Source organism: Ciconia boyciana, chromosome 9 (assembly GCF_034638445.1).
Source record: "Ciconia boyciana chromosome 9, ASM3463844v1, whole genome shotgun sequence".
Taxonomy (NCBI): domain Eukaryota; kingdom Metazoa; phylum Chordata; class Aves; order Ciconiiformes; family Ciconiidae; genus Ciconia; species Ciconia boyciana.
In genome coordinates, this window is record NC_132942.1 from 2490919 (window position 1) to 2506102 (window position 15184).

General features: G+C 50.1%; 1 protein-coding gene across 3 annotated transcripts in view; it reads left to right on the forward strand.

Moving 5' to 3' along the window:
- Positions 1 to 15184, forward strand: part of ACSL6 (acyl-CoA synthetase long chain family member 6) — a 47958-nt gene that overhangs the window by 8835 nt on the left and 23939 nt on the right. For all 3 annotated transcript variants that reach the window (XM_072873192.1, XM_072873193.1, XM_072873191.1), the window contains exons 2-9: positions 6307 to 6527; positions 7751 to 7865; positions 9708 to 9772; positions 10213 to 10314; positions 10459 to 10558; positions 10827 to 11005; positions 11542 to 11574; positions 12503 to 12554. In XM_072873192.1, the coding sequence (XP_072729293.1) occupies positions 6333 to 6527; positions 7751 to 7865; positions 9708 to 9772; positions 10213 to 10314; positions 10459 to 10558; positions 10827 to 11005; positions 11542 to 11574; positions 12503 to 12554 (841 nt within the window). In that variant the 5' untranslated portion in view covers positions 6307 to 6332. The remainder of the gene's footprint in view (positions 1 to 6306; positions 6528 to 7750; positions 7866 to 9707; positions 9773 to 10212; positions 10315 to 10458; positions 10559 to 10826; positions 11006 to 11541; positions 11575 to 12502; positions 12555 to 15184) is intronic.

Sequence of the window (15184 nt, forward strand, 5' to 3'; positions counted from 1 at the left end):
GCATCTCTGTCTATGCAAGCATGACACCAGTCTGCTGCAGAACGGCCGGTGTCCCCCCTCCTCGGCTGAGCCCGACCGCAACCCAGATGGGCCTTAGGCTGGGAACTGAAGGTTCCTCCAACTCTTCATCTTCTGTGCCCGTACAAGCAAAATTTGCGGAGGTGCATGGCAGAGGCTGGCTTGGCATCGGCTCTGGTTTTAATTACAGCAGTGATTAGGAATTCATAGCCTGTGGTCTCCCAAGAGCTGCTGCCCTGGCCAAGTTGGAGAAAGGCAGTGGTACCTGAGCCGCATTTAATGACAGCGGCTCCTCCCAGGATTGCTGTGCCACCGCATGCTTGCATGAAGCTTGGTAAAGGGAAAAAAAAAAAAAAGAATTGTACTCTGCAAGCAATACACAAAATCCCCAAATGCCCTCTGCCCGCACGGTTACAGCAGCCTCTGTGCACATTGTTTCAGAAACAAGTTAATCATCGCAACAGCTTTCATTTAAATTAGCAGATGGGTTGCAGTGATGCCGTCCGACTAGTACCCGCCAGTTTTATGTGTCCCTGTGAATTCTGATGCTCCCTTACCCTCTGTAAATGGAGACTCTCACATAGTGACATAGTCACAAGATGGTTGGAATCCTCATCTCAGAGTCACCTGAACCGTGGGTACAGAGTACTGCGAGCGTGTTTTTCTTCTGCAGGGGAAGGTAAAGGAGAATGGCGCAAATTTTGGTGGATGCTTCCTTGTGCAAATCTTCTGCAGCCGACCCTGTTTCAGGAAAGCAGCTACAAATCTCAGAGCCTGGGGTCTGCGGAGCCGAATGTGAGAAAACACAGCTTTAAGAGTTCAAAAAGCTCAGACTGTTTCACTTGAGTGAAATCCCTCTAAATCTGCCTCTCTGGATTGAGATGTTTTAGATCCTGTAAATTCCGTTTCCTCAGTGAAATGAGTGAGCAGCCGGTGCCGTAGCCAGGGACACGGATCTGTGGCAACTGCCGGCTGATGGGGATATTCCTCTCGCTGCATGGAGAGAAGCTGGGGGTCTGCAGGCTCCGAGCCATCGTGTGTCCGCTGGCTGCATTTTGTAGTTCCCCACTGCAAATTGTTAATTCTCTCAGGCTGAAAAGCTGCTTATTTGGTTTTGGTTTAGGTTTAGTGCTATAAAGTCAAATGTAAATAGTCTCTTTTTTTGTGCTTGAGTGTAGGGATAGTAATTAGACGTTTTGCCCAGTTTCCAACATAAAATGAATCACCCGCCTCTTCCCTACCCCGCTGTGAATGCGTGGTGGGCAGGAAGATAAAGGCATCTCAAAAGAAGTTCTCCTTCCTAAGCAGGGTCCTGACGTAATGGTAGGAAGGATGTGATTGCACGGCTGCACAGGACGGGTAAAATTTTAATTGCATTATGCATACACCAGTAGTTGGAGGCTGTTCCCACACTGGTTTATGTCACTAAAACTCCATCGACTGCACTGGTCACTTCCAGCAGGAAAAGATCAAAACAGAATTGCACAACAGGGCCATTTGTAATTAAAAAAAAGAAACAAATAAGCATTGTCCCTGTGGTGATTGCCTGTTAACAAAGGCTGGTCGGTGATTCAAAGCCCAGTGTCGCTGCTAGCTACCCAAAGCCTGGCTGCAGAAGCCCTCTTCACCCCAAACCCTGGGCGTGGAGGGTTTCAGACGTGCCATCCAATTTGGGCAGCCCCAGACTCTCGCCCGTGGCTGTTCCCTCCTAGCAATTAACCAGCACTTCTTCCTTTCTCAAAACCCCTTTCTTCTCTCCCCCCTTGCATATTTGTTTCTCTTTTCTCTGCCGTGGGAATACTTTAGAAATTCAGTGGTAATGTGAAGTCCTGTTTGGAATAAATGGAGACGTCAGTGTTTCCATGTGCACAGACTTGGTGCTCTGCTCGCTCGCTTGTGCCCAGGGCCGCTCGCTCATGGGGAGCACGCACCGCAGCAGGGCGGTGGATTCACCGCCGGTAACAGAAATGGGGCAAAACCGCTGGGGAAAGGGTGTGGAGGGCGTCCCGCCGCTGCTCCTGAGACCGAGGCGATGGCAGCGGCTGCTCGTGGTGTGCTCTGGGGTGTGATGCTGCCTGGCTGATGGGAAACCCAGCCCAACCATGCTGGCTCTTTTTTATTATTATTATTTATTTTCCTGGTCACACGAGAAATATATTCACAGAGAGCGTGTGACCGCGAGGCGCTCCTCCGCTCAGCGCGATTCGTCGGAGCAGGCTGTGATCCGGGCAGCCCCGAGCCTTGTTTCCACAGGCGAGGGAGAAACAGCCTCCCCTGGGGTAGGAGGGTGCCGGAGCGTTTCTTCTCTGTCTGGACCGTGCAGCTCCTCCCAAACACACCTGGGCCCCTTTCCTGGCCACCTTCCCAAGGCAGGTTTGCTGCTCCGAGCAGATCAAGTACGGGCTCATCACGAGTCACTTTGGGATGCAAAAATCAAGATTAACTGTTGCAAAAGCCAAGCTGGATGAGCTTTGTAGGGCAAAAATCAAATGTGATCAGAAACGGGGGGGTCAGTGACTGAAGTTACAGGTCTCAGGTTGAATAAGGGGATTCAGAGGTGCCGGGAACTTCCCTTGACTGGGTAAGTTCACTCTTGAGAACAGGATCTTGTTTTTAATGTATATGTTTAGTCTTCATTGAACTTAGATTATTAAGTGAAAGTGGGAAAACATAAGCAGATGAGTTTGTGAACCTTCTCCTTACCACTAGCACTTCTACTTAGCTCTCCCAGGGACCCCAGCACACTTGTCACTGCATCTGGGCAGAAAACTAAATGGATTTCTGCTTCCAAGTGTATTTTCTGGTATTATTTGCCATTACTGACATCTCCATCACTGTGGCATCTTCTGAGATGCCCTCTGGTGTACTTACAATGAGTCACTAGCAAGAAGTACTTACATATTTTTTATTTAATCACAAAGGATCTAAGAGATTCCTGCAACCATGAAGTCTGCAAGGATTTTAAGTTCACCATGGAAATGGGCCAGCAGCTTCCCTTGAGCAGGGAAAAGTGAATGTCTGTCTTCCAGCCATACTTATTTAATCCTGCTGATGTGGTTATGAATGAAGGATTCGGGCTCTTGTTCCAGGGATGTGATCTGCTGCACCACAAAAACCTCAGGTCGGTGGGAAGTAATGTCCCAAGTAGGAATTTAGCAGAAGGCAGCAGAATGTGGCACAAATGGTCAGAAATAATAAACGTACCACAAGCATTTGACTGAGAGAAACGGTCTGATTTTTCCCCTGGGAGCGGATGGAATGAGTGCAGTTTAAGTTGTTTCCCTGTAGGTCTTGGGTAACTTTGGCTGCTGTAGCACGTTTTACCTCGCTGCAGAGGCAGATGCTGCCAACGGCACCCTGCTCGCGGCACACGATGGTCCACGGTGTCCCTGCCGCCGCCCCGATAAGGGGAATACGTTCCATGCAAAGCCAAGGAGCACTGTGCCCATCAGTTTGCTCAAGCCAAATACCTCCCGGCAATTATAAGTGATTCTTAATTCCGTATTACGATTAAACATCGTATCTTTTTGGCAGATTAAAAGCGCGCTTTTGATGTCTCTAGAGCAAATTTTTAAAAATCCAGGTGCTGACATAAATGACACCTGACACGCGTCAGAGGGACGCAAAGTCAGTAAAGGTGTAATCGCACTTTCTTCATTATCTGCATTATAACAGAAATAGTTTTATTCCCGTATTGTATAGGGTCGGGCTTCCAACACTTGTTCTTTTTATTGCAACCCTGGCTCTTGCGATCCTTCTGCCGGTGCTGCCAACTCTAGGTGTCCACGGGTGCCCTGTGCCTGGACAGACGAGCATAAAGGCCTGGCCCTGGTGCTCCCCAGGCGATACCCGCAGCCGAGCCGGGCAGAGGCACGCGGCTCGAGGGAGTCATTCTCAAGATTTCAGTGTAACCAGCAACCGTGGCAAATTGGGCGGCTACCTTTGGTGGGACAGGCTGTGTTTCTGGGAGCAGACAGTTTTGAGTGGGACTTGCTGAAAGGCTTTTGCACAAATAGCTAATTCATCAGTAAATGAATAGCTCCCTCGCTGAGCTCTCCCGCTTTTTGTAGTTTGCTAGTAAAAGTGTGTTTGGCAAGCTGCTTTTCGTAGCCTGATGTGGAGAAATATTGAGGAGAGAAATCAGCACTCTGTCTCAGTTCATCCTCACATCATTGCAGCCACGTAGTCAATATTTTATCAGATGTGGAGATTTCTGGAAAGATGCTCAAAGCTCATGAGAAGATTACCCCACGGGTGGGTATTGCCCAGTAACGCCATCTGGATGCCGTTTCGTCTGCCATGATCATTGCAACCATTTGTGGAGGGGCTGGCTGTGGTCCCAGGGGGTTTGCAGAGTCAGGAACTCTTGGGGGAGCAGAGGTGGCTGCGCTATGCTGGGCTAGCACCGGGGCACAGCATCTGGCCCAAGGGATGGCTGGGCCAGAGCCCGCAGGAGGGAGGTGGCCCCGAACATGGGCTCTGTGTCACTGCCGCCGTTCCCTGCTGCCCCCCGCCATGACAATGGGTGAGGTTAATTGTTCGCTGTGTTTTTTTCCTCGTGCAAACTTAAAAACCTCCTCCAGAGCCTTGTGCGAGGGGTACCCCCCTGTTTGCAGGCTGGCCAGCACCGGCCTCCGGAGCTCACTTGGCACAAACATAGGAAAAGGCTGCGAGCGGGTAGTCCTGACCCTCAGCGTAACCCAGACACTGTTCCCAGGAGGAAAAAAGCTGGTTAGTGTTAACGTCAGTGGTGCCATTGTGCGGGAAGTCCTGGCCCCCCCATGGGAGTGAAGCCCCTCCATTAATCGCTTGGTAGCTCTGCAGGCTGGAGCGAGGCCAGAGGGCGAGAGGAAAGGGGCTCCTGCAGCAGAAAAGCTTTTTCTTTAAGATCTTGACTGCTGGTAAAGTCATAAATAGTGCTGTGTGGGGCTTAACAGGAAACCTTAACTGTTTGCATCCCCTCCTCTGCAGCATCTGCTTGGCTTGTCCCTCGTGGGGCTGGCAGTTATCGGGGACTCCCTGTCAGGGAGCGGATACTGGGCCTTTACTGTAAATACAACTTATTTAAAATGCTTCTTGGGTACTCGACACCCAAACACAAGTCCCCTGAGGACAGCCTCACCAAGCCAGACTGTACAGCAGAGAGCCGCCCTCCCTGCGCCCACAGCAAAGCGATGCCGGCAGGTATAAAGGGAATGAGTTGGGGATGGCAGAGCGTTACCATCCCATGTCATAAAACTTGTCCCCTTGCCTGTCTCCGCGCGCAGCCCTCTTTACAGAAAAGGAGGAAAGCTTTTCTCTTTGCTTTTAGTTTCAGCGCTGTCAGAGCAGCGCAGGGGCTGGCGGCAGGGGCCGGGGGGTCCCCAGCAGCCCCACTGTGTCCGAGGAGCCGAGGCTCCAGCCCTTCTCTTCTCGTGCCAGGACTGCACCCTGCGGGACTGCCCGTTGGGGAGGGCCCTGGCATTTCTCCTTCCCAGGAGCCACCCATCTCCCCCGTGGAGCACCCGGAGGCGTCGCGTCTGGCGGGGCTGCAGGGTGGGGGCCCTGCGGTGGCACGCTCTCAGCCTGATACCCCGGCACTCCCTTATCCCCACTCTGCAGTCACTTGTTTTTTCTTCCAGGAAGCATTTAAGCAATGAAATGAAACTTTACTTGGCTTGAATCACCTATAATTTACCCTGATGTAAATCGTAAGGAACTCAAAGTTGAGAATGTGAAGCTGGCATAAAGGCAGAAAGCGGTGTTTCAGAGCGTGTCTGCACAGTGTTCTGCACACAGAGGCACGCCGGCTTTGCCCCGCTCCACGTGAGCCGAGGGCTTGTGGCTGGCGCCGTGCTGCCTGGCCCTGCCGTGCTGCCTGGCCCTGCCAGGGCCTGCAGCCACCACGCAGTCCCCGTCCTGCTCAGGGAAGGCAGAGTAAGCTCCTGGCAGCCCTGAGGGTACAGTCGTAGCTGGATCCCAGAGCTTGTCACAGCATCTGTCTGCTACGGATAACTGCAGTTGCATCGCCTAATGTGCATTTGTACTCAGTTGTCCTTTAGGAGTGAGCTGTCTGCTCCAGCTCACCCTTCTAGGGGTGTTTCCTCCTTTCTCCTATCTCTTCCATAGGTGCTGTTCTTCTCAAGTTAAGGTTGTTGTTGGTAGGCAGCCCCGGGGGTCAGCAGAGCAGCGTGTTTGCAATGGCTGACAAGGGAAAGCACGTTCTCCCCTTCCCAAGCCGCACAGAGACCCGTGCTGCCCGTGCCCGTCCCACGGCGTGACCTGACCGCATCCTTCTGGCTCTTGCAGAGTTTGCCGTTTCGCTCGTGGAGAAGATGCAGGCTCAGGAAATCCTGCGGAGCCTGCGGCTCCCCGAGTTCGACGACCTCAGCCAGTTTTTCCGCAACCTGCCGGCCACGGCGCTGGTGGGCATCGGTGCCTTCGCGGCCGTCGTCGCCTACTGGTTTGCCAGCCGGCCCAGGGCCGTGAAGCCGCCCTGCGACCTGCGGATGCAGTCGGAGGAAGTCGAGGTGAGGCCAGGGGCACCCCGACGGGAGAGGCTGGGTTTCACCCGAGGTTTGCACGCGTGGGAATGACCGCAGGGGATGCCAGGAGGTGCTTCTGTCTGCTTCGAGGGCTCCCCAACCTCACCCTGAAATCAGTCGTGTAATGCGCTATGCCAGGGATCGCTTCACTCCTTAATTCACCTTTTTCTGTAAACTGGAAAACTAGAATACAGCCCATTAATTTATTCTCTTAGATTTTCAGTTACATTTTGGTCTTAGCTTTGCTTAACCCTCCATGACTGAAAATTGCAGGAGCTGCCACTGCATGGGAGAAGGCACTGAAAGGCAACAGCTGATAAGATCAAATCAGCTGGCACTTCTTGTGTGTGCCCATTACTGAATTTGCTGCTGCAAACTTTGTAATAATAAGAAAAAGTAGACCCGAATCCATGCTTAGAGGCTGAGGAGTTATTAATTTTCATGCTTGCAAAAGGTTTTAAAGTTTAATGCAGCTGCTCCGTTTTAAAGAGCAGAAATATTTCTGGAAATTGTTTCCACTTAAATTAATATCTGAAAGTGCGATGAGAATTTAAAGCCTTTTGTGATGTCCCCTCTAAAACCTTACTGTCTTTAGTTCCAGCAACTTTTTAAAAGAGTAGGAGGAATTTACATTTTTCAAGACAGTTTTCCCCTGTGGTGAGGGCTTTAGTGAGACTTTCTTCTGCCCCACGGCGCAGTCCCGGTTCGGTTACTCTCGTCCTGCCTTGCCTCCCCTCGCCCACTCCTGAAACACCCCTACTGAACCACGCACTGGGGTCTGGAGTCTGGCCTCTGCTTTAGTCTGTCCTCATGTTGGTCTAGATGTCCTTGAGAAGGTGCCCGCGGTGCCAGTCCTGGCGACCCGTGGACCCCAGAGCAGTCGTTCCCCCAGCACGTCCCCACTCCGTTACCTGCAGATTTATAATTCCTCCCCAAATCTCCTTGGGAAATATCAGCCATCTCCTGTGGCACGAGCCAGGTCAAGTGCTCCTCTCCGGGAAGGTGGTTCTCCATGTTACTGGGGCACTGAGGTGGACATCCCACCTCTCCTGTCCCTTTGGGTGTTGGGGCAGGAACATGGTGGCGGCTGCAGGAGGTCTCTCCGGCATTTGGGGAGCGTGCTGCTTCATGGTTTGGGGTTTCCCCATCTGCCGCCTGTCAGGCGGTGCTGACGGCTGTGTCACGTCATGTCACGTTGTGTCGCACAGGGCCTGGCCGGGGCGCGCCGGTCGGTGATCGGGGACAGCCCGCAGCTGCTGACGCACTACTACGACGACGCCAGGACCATGTACGAGGTCTTCAGGAGGGGATTCAGCATCTCCGGTGAGAGCACAGCGACGAGGAGGCCTGGGAGCAGAGGTGGGGAGAGGTGGAGGACCGGGTGACGTAGAGGCCCAAACGGTGTAGGAGGCTCAAAGGCTTAGGGAAGCTCAGAGAGCGTAGAGGCTCAAAGAACGTGGAAGCCCATAAAAGTGTGGGAGGCTCAAATGGTGTAGAGGCCCATTTGGACTCAAAGGCGAAAGGAGCGTGGGAGGCCCAAAAAGGAGTGGGAGGCCACCAGCATGTGGGAAGCCACAAAATTGTAGAAGTCAAGAGAGCGAGAGGCTGAAATAAGGGGGGAGGCACAAATAGCGGAGAGGCTGAAAAAGTGTAGGAGGCCCCAAGGGTGCAGGAGGCACAAAGACCGTAGAAGCAAAAAGAGTGTGGGAAGCCGAAGGAGATATGACTGCTGAAGGAGAGACGGAAGCTGAAACAGTATGGGAGCCCAAAAAAGTGCCGAGGCCCGGAGAGCATAGAGCCTAAGAGAGTGTGGGAGGCCCAAAAACTAGAGAGGACTATTACGTGTGGGAGGCCAGAAGAGTTTAGAGGCCAAAAAGGTGTGGGAGGACCAAGAAGAGTGGGAGGACCCACGGGTGTTGAGGCCAAAGACTGGGAGGCCTGAGTGTTGAGGCCTAAAAGGTGTGGAAGGCCTGACAAGTGCAGAGCGTGGGGGTTATAATTAGGGTTATTATTTGCAACATGCATTATTTTGCCCTTAATACCATTGAATTTTACTGTGCAGTCTCTTAGTACCATGAGATCTTTTTGCTGCTGCTGGCAGACAGCTTAACATCCTGAATTTTGCAGCATCAGCAAAGCTCATCGTACATTATTCATTTCCAGAACATTTATGAATACATTAAACGGGGCTGATCCGGGCATAGAACTGTGGAACCCAACAGAGCTCTTCCTCCGCTGCACACGCTGATACTTATTTCTGCTTGTTGCTGCCTTTTCATCTGTAACTCACCCAGCTTACCTTTTATTCCGCAACGGGGTAGGGTAAAGGACTCTGCCAAAAGCTCTTAGGAAAGCTGAGTGTGGTGTATCGGTCCCTCGCCCTTACCCCATGATCGATGGTACCATCAAAGAGCTCTCACACACTTGTGAGACAGCATTTCCCACTCTAAAAAGCCACGATGACTCTTCCCTGCTGTATCATAACTATTTCTGTGTCCACTGCTTACAACGCCCTGCCTCGTTGAATACACCAGTTTCGTTGTCAGATTATTATTTTCGGTACCACCAAAAGCCTCAGTGGAATTGCAAATATTCCACCCCGCAGGACAGGGGTAAATAAATAACTCAGTAGGTGTATGGAGGGATGGATCTTGTACAGGTAAGTACAGTTAGCAAATTAATTAAACTTCTGCAATATTCCTTCTGTCATGTAGTGCTGCGCATTGTCTTACCCTCCTCCGGAGTAAGCTGTGCTAAAAATAGCAGTTTTCACCTTGAAGTGTGTAAATCAAAAGGGGAAGGCAGTGGGAGCTAGCGTTTGGGATGAAAGCGTTCATCAGACGTGGATGCTCACACTGCGTTTGGAGAAGTGTCTTTGAACGAGGCTGTTTGGGGGCAAACTGCTGCTGTCCCCTCTGCAGCCCAGGGAGGAGGACTGAAGCGACTGTCGGGGAGATCCCAGCAGCCGGTCTCCCGTTAGCCGCACTCGTGTATTTAATTTGATCGGGCTTGCTGTGAGCTCTGCCCCAGGAGTGAGAGCCGACCCTCATAACAACAGATTTACTCTTTGAGGGCTCTGCCGCATCCCCGCAGCGTGGTACTGGGCAGCGCGTTAACTCCTGGCGCTGCTCCTGTAACTCCATCATCTCTGCTTGTGTCTTCCAGAAAACGGCCCCTGCCTGGGGTTCAGGAAGCCCAAGCAGCCCTACCAGTGGCTGTCCTACAAGGAGGTGAGCTGGAAATGACACCCCCCGCAGCATCCTCTCCCCCAGCGCTCTCACCCTGCCCGGCAGAAGAAGGGGTGTTAAGGCACCCGTCGGTAACAGGCGCACGCTAGACCGGGAGGTTGCTAACGCACCGTGCGAGGGCTCTCGGTTTTCCCAGCCGGGCACATCCCGGCGTTGTAGGCGTGTTGGCTTCCGGGGACCGGCTCAATGCCGTTAGCCCGCTCCTGACAGCGGCACTGACACGCTCAAAGCCATGGGGCGATGCCAACCAGAGGTCAACTGCTAGTCAACTACTAATGGCTTGTGATAACGTAAAAAATTGGGCTTTTAGAGAGTAAATACAATAATTTGAGAGCTTCCCTGTATAAGCTAAGCCTTCGCTTAGTTTGGTATTGCTTATAATTTCTTTTTTTAATGTATTTTTTTTTCTCTCCAAATTCCAGGTGGCTGAAAGAGCAGAAGCTCTGGGTTCAGGGCTTCTTCAGCAGGGCTGCAAGCCATCCACGAAGCAGTTCATTGGGGTCTTTGCTCAAAACCGTCCAGAGGTGAGATTTTAAGTTCAACTTGATGCTGTATTAATAATGTTCCTGACTTGTGAGCTTGCTTTATACCTGAAGCTTGTTCTCAAGTGTGTTAAATCTGCTTCCATGGCCGCCTTCTCACCTTCACGCTTTGATGTCCTCCTGCAGTGGATCATTTCTGAGCTGGCTTGCTACACCTACTCCATGGTGGTGGTTCCCCTCTACGACACCTTAGGTCCTGGAGCCATTCGTTACATTGTCAACACAGGTAAAAATAAAATTGATGTAATCTCAGAAACCAGTTTTGTTGCTCAGAATGGTTCATTTTCTTCTGCTTTCCAACAGACGGGTGATTTTGCTCATTAAGCGTCTTGAAGTCGTTTAGAGAGGTTTCTGGGGAGCGGTGTGTCCCCATGCTGGGTCAGGGCTGGCTCTGCTGCATTTCCCACGCGCCCGGTCGTGCACAGCTGTGGATGGGGCTGCTCTGACAGTGGGAATTACTCCAGGGCCACCTTGTTTGGCTGCTTTTCTTCCAGCTGACATTTCCACAGTCATTTGTGACAAACCTGAAAAAGCCAGAATACTCCTTGACCACGTGGAGAGGAGAGAAACACCAGGTCTGAGCTCCATCATCCTGATGGACCCGTTTGAGAAGGAGCTGCTGGAGAGAGGGAGTCGCTGTGGGGTTCGCATCCAGACCATGCAGGAGGTGGAGGTAAGTTTGTTCTCCCTCTCTTTTGACTATATTTTGCAGTTTCTGTAAAAAGACAGTAAACTATACAGGGACTTGTGAACTGCGTGGCAGGTTCACTGTCTGGAGAGCACAACAGCGCAGCTTGTGGCTGTTAATATTGATGCACGGCTCAGTGCATTTGCCTCTTAAGTGTTATTCCTTGTTGGCAGGAGCCAACATTTCAATCCTTCCTGCTCAAATAAGATATCAGCTGCTAACTAAGCCTGGAAAGGGGGCTTGCTGTTCCAGACACTGTCCTCCTACATGTAAGCCTACAGCCTTACACTTCTATGAAACAGCCTGGATGCAGCTCAACCAACCCAAGCACTACGTGAAATCCAAGGATGGCATTGCAGTTGATGCAAGAAACTTTGGATAGAAAAGATGACCTAAGCGTTAGCCACAAATTTTTCTGCTCTAGCTCACACTCTTCCTTAGTGGTTTGCAGATCATTAGCAAGTGGGTTACACCACAGGAATTAAAGTGGAAATAATTTTTGTTCCTTTAATCTCTTTCAGGACTGTGGCCTTGAGAGTCGACATGTGCCTGTGGTGAGTGTTGGCATGCTGCTTTTCCCACTTTTCCCACAGCTGACTACGTTACATTTATTTCACTGACCAAAGAGGGAAGGGTTTGCTCTGGGCAGAAGGAAGCGTGCGTGTGTTCGGGGGCAGTGCCCCGAGACCCTCTCCACGTGGGAGGCGGTGGAGGAGCCCAGGGGCGGTCGATACCATCCGCTGCAGATGTGCAGTGCTTGCTTCATACCCTCCGCCTGGGACATTTAACTGAGATAGTTCATCCTTACTGAACATGTTAATGGGACAGTAATTAAATGCCATCGTTAAGCCACGGTAATTCCACTACCTTAGCCAGGCGGCACCGGGGGAATGTGTTTGCACCCTTGGCTTTCTGGTGGGGGTTTCTATAGCTCAGAAACAGTACTTGGCAGTATTTCTCTGGGATATTTTTGGGAAATTGCATTGGTATTTTTCGTTCGTGACCCAAAATAGCGCGCACACACGCCGTGGTGCTGAGAATACAGAGAGATGACTGGAAATGGGAGCAATTGGCAGCTTCAGAAAGTTGTCCCCTGTTGTGGATAACCACACGTTTCCAGAATTTATCTGGAAATCAGTAAATTAGCTCAAGTTTTCCCACACACCTACAGGTATAGATGATGCCTTTGAAAATACTAACTGCAGGACAAATATTCCATCGAAGTCTTCTTACACTGAAGCATGCCCTTATTGCAGCTGGAGCAAAACATAAGGGAGGAATAGAGTCTGCATCAACTGAAGAAACCTGATAAAAAGAGTTTTATGATGGTCTTTTACATTTGCCAAGGGGAATGAAAGCTTTTTATGGCAGAGCTGAAATACAACTGGTTTGATCTTTAAGTTTATACAGTGACAACAGTCTACTGTTGACCGTTCTGCATTTGATTGATGTGATTTTCTTATTCTCCTTGTGTATTTCTAGCCTCCTCGACCAGAAGATCTATCAATTGTCTGTTTTACTAGTGGCACTACAGGTAAAAGAAGAGGCATTTTAATCTCTAAATGTTAGAATAGATTATCAACTTAATTATTAATACCACCTCAATATGTGCAAACTTGCTGTTATACTGATATGGCAATGGTATTTCTAAGCATTTTTAATATTTAAGAATACATAGGTATATATATTTCTGTAGATTGCAAATTAAAAATAATGATATATTTATTTTTCACTTGAATTCCCTGACATACACCTTGGCAGTATGATTTTCCAGTTGTCTGGAAATCTGCCCATGTTTCTGCTTCCCCTTTTGCAGTGCAGTTGTGAAGCGCTTGATGGATTGGTACTTATCTTCTGCAAATGTTTAAAAAAAAAAGAAATGCAGGTCCACAGCTTTCCGTTCTCTGTGTCCGAAGCACACCAATGTCCCCAGCCCCACCAGCGTCCTCAGCACCTCTGTCTCCTCTGCAGCGTGCCCCAGCTTGCTTGCGTGTTGCCCACGTCCTTGGGTTGGCCCTGGGGCACCACGCGCTGGGGCAGGCCTGGGGACGAGCCCGGGCAGCCCATGCTGCCGGTACTCCCGTGCCGCTGGCCCCTTTTTCTTGGAGAGGGGCAGCATCATTTTCCTGCCTGTTCTTAGCAGACACAGTGCTTTCTCCTCTCTCCAGACCCTGGTTTTCATACGGCTTGCAGGAATTTCCTGCTCTTGAGAACTTGACCTCCATAATGTCTACCAAAAAGCTCTACAGGCAGACAGCGCAGATGCACAAGGCATGATTGCTTGGGAAACTGCTTTTATACTTACCTGCAGGGAAAGACCATGCTCCAGGGACCGCTGGAGCAGCTCTTCTAGGCCCACCTGTGCTCTCAGGATTGCGTAACGCTTGGTCCTACCCCAAAGCATCCTCGATTTGGCCTCCACTCATTTAGGCAAGCAGATGATGCCGCTTGACACCAAGCTGCCCTCCAAGAAGGGAGTTGCTTGTGCTGCTCAGCCTGCAGAGTGCAAAGCCTGCAGATCAGGCTGAGCAAGAGGGGGGATCTTCATCTTCCACCTCCTGGAGAAGACTTGTACTGCAGATCAGGTAGGCAGCTGCTTTATCAACTTCAAGTCAAACTCAAAATGTATTAAAAAGCTTTGTTTTTTTTACCTTCATGCATCATTTTTAGTTTTGAGGTCTGTGCACTTCAGAGTACCCAAGGCAGTGCACTGGGTGAAAGGAGCCTGTGACTCTGCTCCGTCTCGGCGGTGGGAGTTCCTAAAAAGGAGAAGGTTGAACCCAGTGCAGGACACGGACATCACAGCCATGGACGCTGTGAGCACCAGCTGTGCCAGTGCAAAGTGGCCGGGCACAAATGGGAATTGTAGGAAACAAAAGGAACCAGGCCTATGACTATGGTGGAGCACAATTTGTTTGTGTGGATTTTAAAGTGCAGAGCAGTTATTTTTGCAAGTCACATTTTTGTTGATATTTTTATTTCTAAATAAGAAATTCTGAATAGAGAAGGGTTTTTTGATTTTCTTTTTTTATTTGCAAATGCAGTCATGGGCCAGTTTCTGACTTTGTGCTTTTTTTAGGAACGTGTCTGAAGTTACAGAAATAGGACAACCAGGGAGCTCATTTGCTTTCTCCCACCCAAACCAGAGACTGCAAATTCTGCAGGTTATCTGCAAACTAAACTCTCATAGAGCAGTGCTTTGTGAACCCCCAGCCCATCCTCTGCTGCTGGAGGACTCTGCACATCACCTTCTGGCTTTTCCAGGGGTTGCATCAATACTCTGGTCTGTTTTCAACATTATCTTTTGATGTAAAAGGCCTGGCTTGTGTATAGCCCTCGTCAGGATGGTTTTAATGACCAGATTTAGAATTTTTCTTCCAACGGATATGTTCTCAAGGGCTTTTTCAGTTCTGAAGGGCTCCAAATATTTTTCTATGGTGTGAAAGAAATCTTTGCTATAGAGTTTGTAACCTGGAAATTGTAGAATTGGAAACAATTTTAGCTGCTTATAAAAAAACCCAACAGAAGTGGACTTTAATGTGTGCTTTCCTTTGATAGGATCAGATGTCTAAATGCCTCCACAGGCTGAAGGGAGAGACTGCGATTGCTGAGCTCAGATCACAAGACCAACTTTTATTGTCGTACCAAGAAATCATCAGCACTCATAAGTGGGCCAAAGGCACACAGATGGCCCCAAACCATCAGGATACAATTTTTCATGCTGGCTGCTCCAGAGAAGCAAACTGTCATTCCCTCAAGGATCCACCTGTAACCAACTGGATAAAAATTGCTTCCTAGGCGTTTCTCACAGCCTCCAAGTGCACCTCCCTGACTCCCGGAGGCTCCCAGGGTGAGGAAAGCGCTTGCATCCCAAAATGCTGACGGATCACACCACCGCGTTAGTGCTGGAGCTGCTACTTGAAAGACCCATTTAGTGAGGTGGAAAAGGTTCTTCTGTTGCTTCTGAGAACTTTCAAACCAGCTCAGCACTGAGATAAGGAGGAATTGCTGTACCCGGGCTGTTAATTGACCGGGATCGCAGTGCAACCCTTTCCGTAACAGGACACTCACAAGGTGTATCTTCACAAGGAAATTCCAACTGGAGAGCAGTCTTACGGATCTGGCATTGATTTTTTAAAAAGAAAAGCAGTATCACTGCCAACC